Raw genomic sequence first — 15,494 nt, 5'->3', positions numbered from 1 at the left:
TATAATTTTGTGTATATGTACATACTTGTATATAAATACTTTTATTTTAGCGAAATTGCACTTGCTCATTGTGGGCAGAAATGCTTAACTAAACCAGCTCAGAATTCACAGACATTATAAAATGAATACTTAGTCATTGCACGCAATCGCGATATGAAACATTTGATTCATGTTTATACATAAGTACATAAGTACATATGCATGTGTGTAATTTACAAAGTGAATTAACGAATTTTCCCGCAAACACGTTAGCGAAAGGGTAGGCGTTTATTTATATACATATGTATTTTCAGCAATGTCTACTTAACAGCTGGAGTAAAGCTTAGAATGCCGGTGCCGGTGTCGCTGATTCATTGATTGCCGGCGCATGCCAGATGAAGCTTAAAGCGATTCGGACTTTTTGTAAGGGCTTGGGCAAGCTTCTTCTCCGCTTTGTGTGGGGTTGGGGGTGGGGGGTGGGTAATTTTACGAAATTTCCAGCAAAATCTGGAAATTTCATTGTCGTAATCGGGGAATTATCAAAACTGAGTTGGCTACCCTGGTTCACTCTCACAAAATAGAAGATCTTGTCATAAAACCAAATTGGTTTAAAAATAGTTCTTGAAAAACCTTCATTTAAAGCAAAGGTCTTTATAAAAATTAAGCAAGGATTACGTTGGTATGGTTTTAAATCCCTAATTTACTGGTCTTCACTATGTAAATCAACTTAAAGAAATAAAATTATTTATTACTTAGATAGCTTTAGGACAATCATGAGCACCTTACATATAAAAGTCTTAAGCCCGTTTCCTTAGCTTCAAAACAAAGTTAAAATGAAGTCTCTGCGATGAGTAGAACCCGAGATATAACGACTTGAAGAAATGCATGCAATTTTGACAAATCATATCTCCGAAGAAAAAAAATTCAAAAAAATTCATGTATATGTATTTAGAGCCCCCAAAAAAATTGAAGTGAATCGGAGACATGAAATCATTTTCTTTCCGAAATCCGTGCGACTTTAAAGAGAATTCCTCATATTTATATGGTATGTATGTATGTGCCTCTAATTCTTAGCTATTTTCACCTCTTTAGTCCTCTGAGAAAATAATTGATTCTATAAAAATGTTTAAAAAGTTTATGGTGAACTTTCCACTTGTCCTCCTCGCTTTTTTTCTACCGGAAATGTTTGACTAAAGAAAGCAATCTTTGGAAATTCGTGCAGCCAAGATGAAAGATTAAAGGAATAGCAATGGTAAACTATTACAGCAAAAAATATGCAACCACATATCGTCATTAAAAGTACAAAACCAAGTATCAAGAGAATGCAAAACCTCGTATGTGCGGTTGCCAAAATTTTACAAGCGGGAGTAAAACCTGTCTTATTTCAAAGTGGTTCTCGCTTTTATTGCTAAGTAGCTCTACCTCTTATATCTGAATATCGATATTTTGGTATGAATGAATATGGCTTGATGTCAAGAGCTTCCGGTGAGTAAGTCTGTTTTTTGGCCCAAATGTCAATTACGACGTTTTGCATAAACACGATACGCGGATACCAACATTGGCGAAGAATTCGGTTTTTGGCTCCGGAATGCGTTCTCAAAAATATTATTTTCTAAATGATTATACCAAAAATTACAAAACTTTGAACGAAATAGCATGAAGCAAATCATTATCTTCATCCTAATGAAAAACATTTGTTTTAACTCCATACAAGATTTGCGATTTCATAGCGCTCAAAGTAATGGCTGTGGGGACTTATACTTTGCTCAGATGCTTCTTGAATGAAAAAAAAAAAAACGAATAAAAGTAAAACGAAAGGGTTAAGAGTTATAAAAAGTCACTGCGGAGCTTTGAGCGGAAAAATAAAAAAATTAATTTAACTCACTTGAATTTGTAGAGGTGCTTTTAAAATTTTCGGCATAAAAGTGCTGACTATTTTTAGCTTATTTTTCACCGCCTCTAACTTTTTCTAACCATTTTTTAAGGAAATTTTGCTTAACTTTTCGTGATCATCTGGTCACACTGCTGATGACCAGTGAGCGAGTATAAATGATAATAGTATTGGTATATCCGTATTACGTTCCAGAGTGGCTGAAAATGAACGTAAAGTGGATAGATTTACAATGCAAACAAAATCATATAAGTTCTCTGATATTCATATATCCATTTTATTAGACTGAGCCACAGCAAAGCGTGACCGGATAACTCTAGTATAAGCAATTTTTTTTATACCCGAGCGCACTTGTGCACAAGGGTATTATAACTTTGTTCACATAACGGTTGTTTGTAACAGGCAAAACGAATCGAGATAGATATAGACAAATGTATACATAAATGATCAGAATGAAAAGAGAAATCGATTAAGCGGTGACTGTCTGTCCGTCCGTCCGTCCGTCCGTCCGTCTGTGCACACGATAACTCGAGTAAAAATTGAGATATCTTAACGAAACTTGGTACGTGAACTTCTTTTGGGCGTGGGACAGATGGTATTGAAAATGGGCGAAATCGGATAATAACCACGCCTACCACCCATATAACGGTAATTTTAAGAAATACGAAAACTGCGATATTTTAGTAACTACTGAAGATAATTCACTCAAAATTGATACTTACAATGAGTTTCAGACGGAAAACATGAATTTTTTATAATTTTTGGAAAATGGGCGTAGCCACGCCCACTTATGGTTACATGTGTATATCTTGGTAACCGCTGCACCAATTTCTTCCAAACTTGGCACAGTTGTTGGTCCTGGTACAGCATACCAACTGACCGAAAATTTCTAAAATCGGACAATAACCACGCCCACATCCCATATAACGGTAATTTCGAGAAATACAAAATCTTCGATAAATCAGTAAATATTGAAGCTAATTTATTCAAAATTGATGATTGCAACAATTCTTTACCAAGAAATACGTTTATGACAAAATTTTGGAAAATGGGCGTAGCACCGCCCACTTGTGATCACATATATGTATCTCGGTAACCGTTATACCAATTTGTACCAAGCGCGGTATGCTTATTGTGCTTGCCACATAAAAGCAAACCGTTGAAAATTGTTGAAATCGGACTAAAATTGAGGCCGCTTTTCATATAACGATAAATTTCAGATATGCTTGAAATTTCAATATTTCGAAATTTAAGGACGCTAATTTACTTAAAACGTATACACCCAGGCTTATCATGTAGCGGTAGCTTTCGGAAAGGTGGAAAACATATATTTAATAATTGCGCCGGGTATTTAATGTTCGGCTCCGCCCGAACTTAGACTTTCTAACTTGTTTTGTTCAAGATTACAGAAACGGCCCTCATTTTATATTGTGCAATAAAACACACATTTTTAAATTTTAAATTATAAGAATATAATTTTTGATGATCGAATGTAAATTTTTGATAATCAAAGCGAAAAATAAGAGCACCCTTAGCCTGTATGTACATATTAAAAATCCTAACACACTGCATTTTTACACTCCTACGAACTCGCACTGGAGTAAAATTTCAGCAGAACAATTTCGTGAATTATTTCCATGAATAATAAAACCGCAAAAGCTGATTATAAAGAAAGGAATGCAAGCGTTTTTGAGATTGCTAATTTTCGACCTTTTTTATTCGCTAAATAAACAACCAACATTCCTAGAAGCATTAATTATATGTAGCTTGACATTATCGGTTAACGAAATCAAGTCATCTGGGTTGAAAAAAAGTAAATATGTATATATATGTATGTATTTTCGTTTGTTTACCTAAGTGATACATAAGTAGTTATTTATGTACATAGCTTGGCATTTTTGATGGAGAAGAGATTGATTATTTACTTTGAAAACTTTTAACTTTGTTTTATTTCGAAGACAATTTATCTTCTTGTGGTTACTTTTGCTACACTTGATTACTGCTAAGAAAATAAGAATTTAAAATATCAAAACAGGCGGAAAGAAATATAGTCCAAACCCGTGACCGCAAACTATAATAGTTAGGTCGATTGTGCACCGACCAACGGTGCGAAATTTTTGCTGATATGCGAGGGCGCATCTACGTTAGCCATTGCGCCCTATCAGCTTAACTTAATTCGTTTTAAAAACTTTCGTGAGGCTTCTCGATGCTCTCAACCGGGGCATTCTACATAAGGTATGTCTGAGGCACAGCATGCATACTATCTCCTAGGAGGATCCACTAAGACGGCGCTACTTGAAGTCGTTAGCACAGTTGTGAGATCGGTCAAGAGCGGTTTACGGCGGCGCTTTTAAACATAAATAAAACCTTAAACAAAATCCGTATAGGAGGTATCCACAAATCCTTACACAAGCTTTCTGTTGTTTCTTTGGCATTGCCTGCTGACGGGCGACCGCTGTTGGAAAAAACTTTGACTAAATTTAGATGTTGCTCGGACAAGCGATCGAACCCAGGTCCTACGGAGTGGTAGTATGCACCTCTAACCTGAGTTCGGAAATATACATACATACTCATTTAAAATTTGTCAGAGTTCAGAGCGAGGCAAGTGCCGAAACTACAGAGGAATTGGGAACTTGTCCTACGCATGTCTTCTCTGTTACTAAAACCTTCGTAATGTACATACACCTCATTAGTGTCTGCTGTAAGACTAAGACAACTGAGTTTATGGTAAGAAAAAAATCGTTCTTCGACCAAAATAGTATAATACATATCTCCATTGTATACCAAAATAAGACATGACGCCGATTACAGAGGACCAGAAATCAAAACTCCACAGTCCAGACTGAGACTTGGAATCGGACACATGAGGTACATTTTTTTTCGTCGATGTCACTAAACTAGGAGCCGTATTAGAGCTGACGCTTCCACGAAGTCTCTGCGATGAAAAAAACTAGGACGAATGGATAAGGATTGAGCCAAGAGCTTGTGTGAGTAAATCCAATGTTTGGCAGCCAATGTCAGTTACGCGGTTTTGTACTTTAAATGACGATATATTTCTAAAGATCAACCAATGCCGATCTAGTAACACAATATCCGGTATCCAGTCGAATGGTAAATTTAGGCCAGATATCCGCTCACTCGGCTCGGCCAAACACTAACATATGTGTAAGCGCCAATCTATTATTATTATTACTATTATTATTATTATCCGTTCACTGTCTACTATATACATACACTGCCGGCAAAAAGTATTGCCACAGAAAATTTTTCATAATATATGCAACATTTTTTTTTCTAATATTTTTCCGCCAATTTTTTTTTTAAATATGGTTCCGTCTACAACAAAAAACATAAAAATATAATTCCTAAACTTTAGGCAAAACTCATGAAATTTCAGCAAATTTTCATGCAAATTTTCAACTTTATAATTCGATTTTTTTGAATTTTTTTGAGTATGCAGATTTGTAGATATAGTACAAGTTTCAGGTAGCTATTAATTACCGTTGATTTTTGGCAATTCTTTTTTTAGCAGTCTCTTCCATACAAAAAATTTGTTCGAAAATACTTTATCAGGCATGTTCTGAAATTCGAAAACTTTAAATCGACTCGATTTCGATAATTTTTTCGATGGTTTTTAACCCAAAAATTTGCAAGTCTCGCATTAAAATGATTTATTTCATATCGCTGCTGCTTCTTTTCAAAGTTTCGAATTTCAGAACATGCCCGTATATGGAAAAAATGCAAAACACCTTCAACAAAAAAAAAAAAAAATCTCAAAAACCAATGCGATTTCTTACTAACTCCGAACTTGCACTTTTTTCCTAGAATTTAATGGGCTGCATACTCAAAAGAATTCTAAAAAATCTGATTAAAAAGTTGAAAATTTGCATGAAAATTTGCTGAATTTACGCGCGTTTTGCACAATGATTAGGAGTTATATTTTTATGTTTTTTGTTGTAGAATGAACCTCATTTTCATTAAAAATTAGCGGAAAAATATAAGAAAAAATTTGTTGCATATATTGCATATACTTTTTGCCGGCAGTGTATGTATGTATGTATCTTGTATGCAACCGCAAAAGCGAACAAAAAACCAACTAAGTGCAATAATTTAAAATTTTCAATGAGTAATGCGTAGCGCTCAACAAGAAAATAAATAAATGTGAACGTCGCTAAATTTGTTGTTTCCCTGTTTATATAAATATGCACATACATTTCCTTTTCTATATTTGCCAACTTGTGCACAATACACCTTCAACCACGGACACATATGTATGTACGTGCGCACAAACAGAATTTGACATAAATTTCCTTTAAAGGCGAATCAACAAGTTGTTGCCACCAACATCCCACAAACGCATTCGATGCTGCCAACTGAAGATGAATATGCTATTGTAGAAGTTACGTACATACCTGTTGCTGAGCTGTCAGCATAAATCCTTATGGTTGTAGCCAAAGTAAAAGGGTAAACATTAAACAGCTTACGATGAGTATAAATGGAAATGTAAACACAAATTTTTATGTGGGTCAGATAAAATATGTAGGAGTGCGCTTGTTGCTTGTTTTTTTGTGAGATTGTAAGCAAATATTGTGCTTACGCACGTCTATATGCAAATTTTTTGTACACTCAAAACTTCAAAGCTACCGGGCCGATTCTATTAATTTATATTTTAAAGTAAACAATTTTTAATATCGAAGGACACATGGATATCTTTTCCATTGCATTTTAATAATAAATATCATTAGATTAAGGAGAGCTTATGGATGTAGCTTGCATTTATATCTTCAACGCTTTAAGAGTTCTAAGCCAAATTATTTTTCCACAAAAGAAAGTTTCAGCAGTAAAAATATTTACTAGTCCTCTCCCCAACATTCAATTCCCTTTACAGAACGATCAAACTAAAATATTTCACTTTGTCCGAATGCATTCATCGGATCGGTGTATGGGTGAAGCCGGCGTACGGGGCGATCGTAATTGCATTAAGTCATCGGATACGGTTTTCCATTGGCCTATAACGAAATATCCTCGGTATATATCGAAAACATAGTCGCGCGCAATGGGGTATTATACAAACCACTTGAAGTTCACATTCAACTGGTGAGTGGTGTACAAGACAGTGCTATTTGCCATATTGCTACATGGTCAGCGCCCTGTAACTAACAAAGCAATTTGTCGACTGTCTCTCAACTCACCACAGTCTTTCGTAAGACAATTGTCAATTCCGGCAACTATCTTGAGAGGCAGTAATTTCGAAACTGAAAGATCTGCTAACGAGGAGGTCTTAGCGTTAGGTTGTTTACATTTCGGCAATAAGTTTTTTAAAAATTAAATTAAATTAAATTAAATTAAATTAATATGTTTTACTTTTTAAAACAAAAAAATCTAACACGTAAAAGAAAATCAAATTGAAACAAAAATTAATAAAAATATGTAAAATCAAAATAAAGCAAAAAATAATGAAAATATTTTTAAAAATTAAATGAAATAAAAAAATTTTTTATTTTTCTTTTTAAAACAAAAAAAAAATAAATTAGAAAAAGAAAAAAAATTTATCAAAAATGTAGAAAGTCGTACATATCTAAAAGTTTAATAAGAAATATATATTTTTATTTTTAAAACAAAATCTAAAAATTAAAAGAAAATTAAATTAAAAAAAAAAACAAAAAACAATTAAAAAATTTAATGAGATACTAAAAATTAAACGAAAACAAATATCTTTTTAAATCAGTAAAATATAAAATTAGAAGTGAAAGAAATTAATACAAGAAAAACAAACTAAATTAAAAAAAGAAGAAACAAATAAAATAAAGTTCTTAAAATTAAATGAAATTAAAAAAATGTTTTTTTTTTTACAAAAAATTTAGAAAGTAAAAGAAAATTAAACAAAAAGAGGAAACAAAATAATTAAAAAAAGAATAATAATAAAGAAAATAATATGCAAAAATTATAAGAAAATGAAGTTAACAAAAGAAAAACAAATTCAATAAAAAATAAGAAATAAATAAAATAGGTTTCTAAAAATTAAATGAAATTAAAATAAATATTGTTTCTCTTTTAAACAGAACCATTTTAAAATTAGAATATAATTAAGCAAAAAAAATATTAAAAGAAGAAGAAAATAAGTTTCTAAAAATTAAATGAAATAGAAGAAATATATGTTTTCTTTTAAAACAATGAAACTTAAAAATAAAAACCCAATAAAATTAAAAGGAAAAAAAACTGTAAATTAAAAAAAAAGTTCGTAAAATAGCTTTTTCCACGAGTGGTGAATGAGAGAGCTTTTTATCTAACTAAGAATAACATAAGTCTTTCGAACTAACTTGCTATCTTTCATTCATTTGTCTTACGAAAGAAAGTTCAGCCGTGTGGATACATCGGTTTCATAGACCCGCTTTCAGTTTTCTTTCTTTAAAACTAAAAGAACCTGATTACAAGTCTTCTTTGATTAACGTATCGTTAAAGAAAATCGCGAGGTTCCTTGGCTGAATGCTACTTAGGTTATGTGCTTCTACGGTGATACTGGGATGCAAAGACTGCGTCTAGCAAGGGCTTCAAAGTGGCTCAGTCATCGTAAGCCACTTCATGGTTTGACAAGTTCTTCAAACCCTTCCATTGGTCATGAAAATCGCTTGCAACCGCTCTCCTATCCGAGTTTGTGTAGTTTATGTGTTTGTTGGTTGCTTCACTTCCCTCACACTGTCTCAGGAATAGTTCAATAGCACACACCTCAAGCTGAAGGACCGAGTTAACTTGAACAATGCCACTTAAAAGGAGCTTTGTCAGTCCTGGAGAAGTCAGCATTCCAAATGTCATTATACTTTCGGGATGTGGCTCTTACAATGTCCAAATTGGTTCTATTTATTTGGCAAAAATATCTTAAAGCTAAAATTGTTTAATAAATTTTATTATAATAACTTTTAGCTCTAAAAATACGGTTTCTCGTTAAACGAAAGAACAAATCCAAACATGAATGTGCTTGAGCTGCAAAACTAGAAATTTAAGCATATTTTTTAAATTAAAAAAAAAAGCTAATATTAATAAGAAATTAAAAATAGAACAATCAAAATGTTAGTGCCATTCACCAATTGAGTTAGTGTTAAACAACAACAACAACTAAAACAATATTTGCCTGCGTGCCAGTAAAGTGGGCGTGACACAGACGTCAAACAAGTAGACATACACATCGTCCGACGAGCCGAGGCAGCAAGACATTAACGCAATTTTCGCGTGGCGACGTGTGCGCATCGCCAATCGCCTATCGCCAAACGGTAGCTGTCGTTACAGTCGATGCCAAAAGTGCGCGTATTTGAATTTTTAGAATGTTGTCGTTGTCGTTGTCGTTGTCGTTTTTGCCTTAAAACTGTTGGAAATATTTTTCGAAATTTTGCTCGCGTTCGTTGGGCAACAATTGTCGGAGGAGACTAAGCATTTGTTGGGAAAATTTATGATGCGAATAAAATTTGTTTATCGTGGTCCTCGCGCGTTGTCGTACACTATTTTTGATTGTCGTTTTTATTTATGTCGTTGTTGTTGTTATTGCTATTGATATTGACCCAATTTCTCCGCTCACCTCATTTTCGCTGCGTTGTCGTTATTATGCTGCTTTATATGAACACTGTGTAGAAAGTGTTTTTATTCGCTGTAATGCTGTTTATTTGTTTGTGTATGTCTGTGTTTTTGTTTATTTCATGTATGTAATCCTTTTTATTGTTGTTATATATGACGATTACCATTTGGTATCTGCAATTTGCACGCAATCAAAGTCAATTAATTACCGCTCACATAAATCGAGGTGCTAACGGTCCATATCCAGTTACATATACATACATACATACATATGGAGGGTACATGTAAGTGGTTGGTAGGTGGCAGGCAAAGTGGCAAAAGAAAGGCATTAATTAAGCATTTACCCCCACACATGTGAGCACACACAGGTACACAAAATCACTGCCTTTCCGTCGGTCATCGCTTTGAGTGTCAAAAGCACGCACTGTCCCTGGTCATTTCGCCAACAAGTGGCCGTTGTTGTTAGATACCTTACTTACATATACATACTGACAATCTATGAATCTATGTGGCAATTGTGGGAGCGTTGGTTTGGACTGGTATGCTAGCTATGCATTGGTACATTAGGCATATGGATTTTTTTTTAATTAAAAAATTACGAATAACCAACAAAAATAACGATTTTGTAACAATTTCGGTAAAAAAAAGTTCAAAGAAAAAAATTTTACTGAAAAAAGCATTTATACTCGTATGCACATTAGGGTGGTCCAAAAAAAATAAAGTCGGAATTTTAATACTCTCACCCTCTAGGATAGTTCTATACCGAAAAAATTATTCATCTTATGCTTCATATATTCATAGTACTATGATATAATTTATTATTTTGAAATCAAGAACTATTTAGAGGTCGCTCAAAGCGCTCAAAGTTTTTCATATACTATTTTATATGGGAAAAAACAAGTTTTCGTAGAAATGGTATTGAATTCTTGAAAATCAAAATTTTCCGATCGGAAAACTTCGCTTCTCTTCAGAAGACTTCCAAAAACTATACCCAATTGTTTACTTAACCATTTTCTTTTATTAACAAAGTTTTTTAGAACCCCTAAACACCTCAAACACCCTATTGCATATTTTAATTCTAGTAAAATATTTTTTTTTTACATTTATATGTAAGTTTTGACGAATTTTCCAAATTTGCCTTCAATAAAAATATATTTGGAATGAAAATTACGCTCAATATTGTCGAATATTTTATCTTTAAAGGTTGGTTTATTCTGAAAGCACACTTTTTGCTAAGGTATCAAATTACTCGAAATTTTTTGTGGAATACAGTACATACTTAAAATGTTGAAAGTTGTGAAAGGTAGAGTTACCCACTTTGAGTTACTTAGCATTCAGTTATTTTTTAATGCACACTTTTCTTACCACTACATATGAAGTGTACACATAACTACGAATTGCACGCAAAATTTCAAATCAGAATATGGTGTACTTCAAAATTATGACATAATTAATTTTTGACCTCTTAAAAACTACAAAAATTCACTTGTTTTAAGTATTTTTTTTTTTTAATTCAAAAGTTATTTAACAAATTAATTCAAACATTTTTGGTGGCTTTAAGTATACAAGATTGTATCCAAAAGGAACAACCCTATAAACATTCGGACTCATTTTAGAGTCAAAAAAGTCTCAGAATTCTGAGTTGTAACCTTCTTTGTGATCTCAAAAAAAGAGTCCGAAAAGAGCATGTTTCTCTTCTTAGCAGGGCTCGTCAATATCAGTCCAAGTTAAGAGTCATATTAGAGTTTAAATATGACGTTTTCTAATTGTGAAAGTAACAAGTAAAAAATTTTAAAAATATCCTACGAAATTTGTATCCTTCCATATCCTTACATATATTCATAGGATTTAAATTAAATTAAGATTTTTCAAAACGCATTCCTCCGAATTAAAAATCTTGAGGGATCATACATTTTCTAAGAGGATGATTGAAAACAAAATTTATAACTAATCTTGTTTCGAATTCTTCTTTCAATTGATACCCATATATCTATATTTTAAGTAAACTTTTTTAAATATACACTGCCGGCAAAAAAATGTTGGCACATCAAATTGTTCACAATATATGCAAAAATTTTTTTTTAATAATATTTTCCGCCAATTTTTTATAAAAATATAGTTCATTCTACAACAAAAACCATAAAAATGCTGAGTAGTTTATGTATTTTTCTTTGTTGTCGTTTTCCTTGAGATCTTTTTACGTGTTGATCCTGAGGAAGATGGACCTGGTTCCTCGTCTGGTTTGAGAACATCTTCACTAGTTTTTACCTTCCGTTTCTTCGATGGCAAATCTATCGGCAATGGAGCCACAATATCTACTTTAGATATATCCGAAACTAAGCTGCGAAGATTGTGATAGATGTACCACTGACAGAAGCAACAGAAACAGTAAACGTCACTTCTTCAGAGTTACTTTTTTAAATGTTCCACACTAGCAACCTACACGATGAACTATAATAATATTCCGACCAACAACAACACTTACTGGACCAACAACAACACTTACTGGACGTCCGGCGCTGAGAACAATTAACGAGATAACGAGAAACTGACGAAACGAGTTGCTTACTTTTAACAGCTTTTTCACAGAAAACTAGTTTTCGCACGTAAGCTCCCTTTTCGTAGACCAGGTCACATATGTATTTTTTTTCTTTCTCTGAGTTCACAGTGAGAACTTGTTTTTACCGAAAAAAGAAGCTACTTTTGTTGGGTTTTCATCCTCAAATGTACATTTAATTTTGGAAAAAAGTCATAAGTCTAATGTACATACATATCTACATCCTTATAAGTTTATATAGGTACACATATGTATCTACGTGCCAAGCATTTAATTGGGCCATAATGAAATTAAACAGATGCGAGGTAAACAAGCACTGATTCATTGCTATGGAAATCTATTTTTGCACTGGAATTTCAAATAGCAACCCGCTCGAAAATTAATAGAATTTCCATTTCAATTGCTTAATAAAGTATAAAGGAATTTTTATGAATAACTATTCATGCGTACTCGGATATATAAAAATCATAACTGCCGTTTCAAGGGATTTAAGGAGATTTTTTCGATAATAGAAAATTTTTCCGAAAATCCTCTTTCACCATTTTGAGGACAGGCCTGCGTTTATTGTGTGACCTCCTTCAATACATGCCCTTATCTCGCAGTTGCCAGCAGGAATGCTTGTTGTGAAGAGAATGGAGTAACCGAGACCCAAGATAAAAGTAGTTACAAAGAAGCTTCGCATGTGAAATAAAACACTTCCAAAGTCAAATAAGCCGGTCATTAGTAAGACGGGGACCTGTCACGCAGAGAAATCTTACGAAGTGTTACCTCTCTGACCAGACTTATCTTATCTTATTGCTACACTTATTGATACTTGGTGCCTTTTTTGTCGGGGAGTCCCTTAAAGGCACTTGGAAACTGAAAAGTAATGATGCAGGGTGTAAGGAAGCGGCAGTTGACGGAGTAGGGGGTCAGTGAGGCTGACTGCAACCAGGCTTAGACATTTCAGAATCTACACTGATACCAAAGCTTCACTTTATTTACGGGAACAAATCACCAAAAATGTGGACATAATGGAAATGTTTTATTCTGGTTGCCAGATCATAAGAGAGTATTTTGAAGAATGAGATATCTTAAATCCAAATGGGTTTAGACCAGGACCAATGCGCAATCGGAGCTACTATCAGAAACTGGGCGAATATTTTACTGAGCAGTGATGGCCGGGTATATAATGGGGCTAAATTCGTATTAGCATAATTTTTTTGGGGGAGCGAGAGCGTAGTTGAGAGCTGAAAAGGAAAAAGAGATGCATGATAAGAAGTATGTTAGAAGGGAGAGGCCAGAATGCTGATAGCTCAAAATGTCGGTCTATTTTTTTTTTTAAGGTTTGGTGACGTACGGAAGGTTTTAAGAACGGGTCGAGCTTATGTATAAACAAGAACGGTGAACTGATGACAGATGTTCAGAGTACTTTTAAATCATTTAGGGAACACTTCTCTAACCTGATAACACAGACTGCTAAAGTCACAATTGTGGGGTTAGCGAATTCTCCGAGCCTTAAGCAATGATGACGTAAATCCACCATTGAACAGGTATTCATTATACCTCAAGCCTTGGAAAAGACCCGCTTGAGGAGGATCAACACTCACACTGTCTTAGACGATTGAAAACCGGTTTTTATACCACAAAGAGTGGGAAATTCCTCGCAAGTTGAGTATAACACCAAGCGACCATATTACCAAAGTCAACATGCGAAGATAATAAGGGCATTAGTATAAATATGTAATATCTCAAATAAAAGAAAATTTCTCTAAGAAATCCTTCAACTACTTTCTCTTTTCTTCGATAAACACAAAATTTTTAAAAAATATTTGCGTAGCTTTTTCAGATTTCATTGCCTTTCAAATTGCCAAACTTTGCCACACGCCCACGAGATTTCAACAACGCGATTTCAGCCAAAAGCAATTTCACATTTCGTTAGACTTTTTCGAAATTTTTTTCTTGCGTTTAATATTCGAATTGTTTTTATTGTAATAGCACATGCAGAAGATTATTATTTTTTTGCCATTTTTATCTTTTATTCTTTTAAACAAAAGCCAGTTCTTCGTTATTGCTGTGTGTGTTCATTAAAATTCAGACGGCGTCGCACAAAACCACCAAAAATGAAAATGCACAAAAAATAAGCAAAAAAAAATTAAAAAAAAAAAATAAAAACCGGCTTTTTATAAAATTTTTTTTTTCTTTGAAGGCCACTACAATACTTTTTCACGTTCTTTTCTTCTTCTTTACAATTGCGACAATGCTTCTTTTGGTTACCTGCGCGCACAAAAAGCCGCACAGAGTACACCGACGAAGGCGGTTAGGTCACAAAACAAACACCAAAGGCAAACACGACTTTTACTTTACTCGTATAAACAATGGTTCATATATCTACATACTACCGATATTTAAGTATATATATTTAGTTTGACTTTTCAGCACACTGCCTCGCTAAGAATGCGCGATTAAAGAATCATTACAGTTTGAGCAACCAAGCGTATGAGCGAGAAACAAAGCACACAATTTGTCGGCGGTTTTTGAACTGAAGGAAATTGAAAGAATACTAGAGGAAATAATGTGCTGGCTCCAAGATTTCTTCTGCTCGCACAAACACAAAGGCAAGCTTTATTAAGTTGATGTTGCTAAAAAAAAAACTTGGCAAAAGCTCAAAGTTACTCAAATTTGAGTGCATAATTGTGCTGGTAGCTTTTTTCGTTGAGACTTTTTGAGTGAGTAAAAGCTTCAAATACCCGTTGGTGTGTGTATTGGTTGGCTTGTGAGTGCATACGATTTCCCGCATGAGTGAGTTTGTTTTGAGCTACATTATGAGCTCTTTTTTCGCACTCATATAAGTTGCATAGCCTACATTTTTTGCATTTCCCTTGTTTTGCTTGGCAAATTCGTAGCCGTTGCGAATGTTTGGCGCATTCGGATGGCAGCTGGTTGAAGCCCTTTTGTTTTAGCTATTTTTAGATGCACTCACGCACACTCATATAAACATATGTATATACGAACATATATAAATATAATTTGTATATACATATTTAACGACTTGGCGCCATTCGTTGCTGCCGTAAAACACTTGGAAGATGATGCAGTGCGCTTGGAGAAAGGCCATTGTCAACACGATATTCAGTGCAATCAAAGAAAGTCGTTGACAATGAATAGTATTTTTTTCAGTATGCTTTACTGTCACACATTCGCATTGTTCTATCATCATCAGATTGGTTTGTTTTGTTTAATTTTTTTTTGGTAATTACCTTGCTTGCGAGTTTAGTTGGCTTTAGTTTTGTTTTGTAGCTCAATCCTGCTTAACTGGTGTTTACTACTTTAACAATTGACTATACAATAACCATATTTGCCTGTTTGTTGCCAGTTAATCAAACGAACTAAGGTATTATATGAATCGCATGCAGGAGCTATTTGTTGTATTTAACTATCTACTTTGTCTAGTTTTCTTGGAGGTATGTATACATACAGTTGTCCACAAAATAATAGGAGTGCGATATTTTGACCAGTTTT

The 15,494-nt window shown here is 33.8% G+C and overlaps 1 protein-coding gene across 6 annotated transcripts in view; it reads right to left on the bottom strand.

Moving 5' to 3' along the window:
* Positions 1-14,557, bottom strand: part of LOC118743133 (extended synaptotagmin-2-B) — a 179,653-nt gene extending 165,096 nt beyond the window's left edge. The window contains exons 1-2 of one of the 6 annotated variants that reach the window (XM_036475667.1): positions 14,250-14,557; positions 9,441-9,665 (exon numbers count right to left, since the gene is read on the bottom strand). In XM_036475667.1, the coding sequence (XP_036331560.1) occupies positions 9,441-9,445 (5 nt within the window). In that variant the 5' untranslated portion in view covers positions 9,446-9,665; positions 14,250-14,557. The remainder of the gene's footprint in view (positions 1-9,440; positions 9,666-14,249) is intronic. The other 5 variants (XM_036475658.1, XM_036475687.1, XM_036475676.1 and 2 more) reach the window with 5 other exon arrangements.
* Between the last annotated feature and the right edge of the window lie 937 nt (positions 14,558-15,494).

This window comes from Rhagoletis pomonella, unplaced genomic scaffold, assembly GCF_013731165.1.
Source record: "Rhagoletis pomonella isolate Grant_MI unplaced genomic scaffold, Rhpom_1.0 Rhpom_scaffold_00001, whole genome shotgun sequence".
Classification (NCBI taxonomy): Eukaryota; Metazoa; Arthropoda; class Insecta; order Diptera; family Tephritidae; genus Rhagoletis; species Rhagoletis pomonella.
The sequence above is the reverse complement of the archived record's forward strand: the minus strand, read 5'-3'. Positions and strand labels throughout refer to the sequence as shown.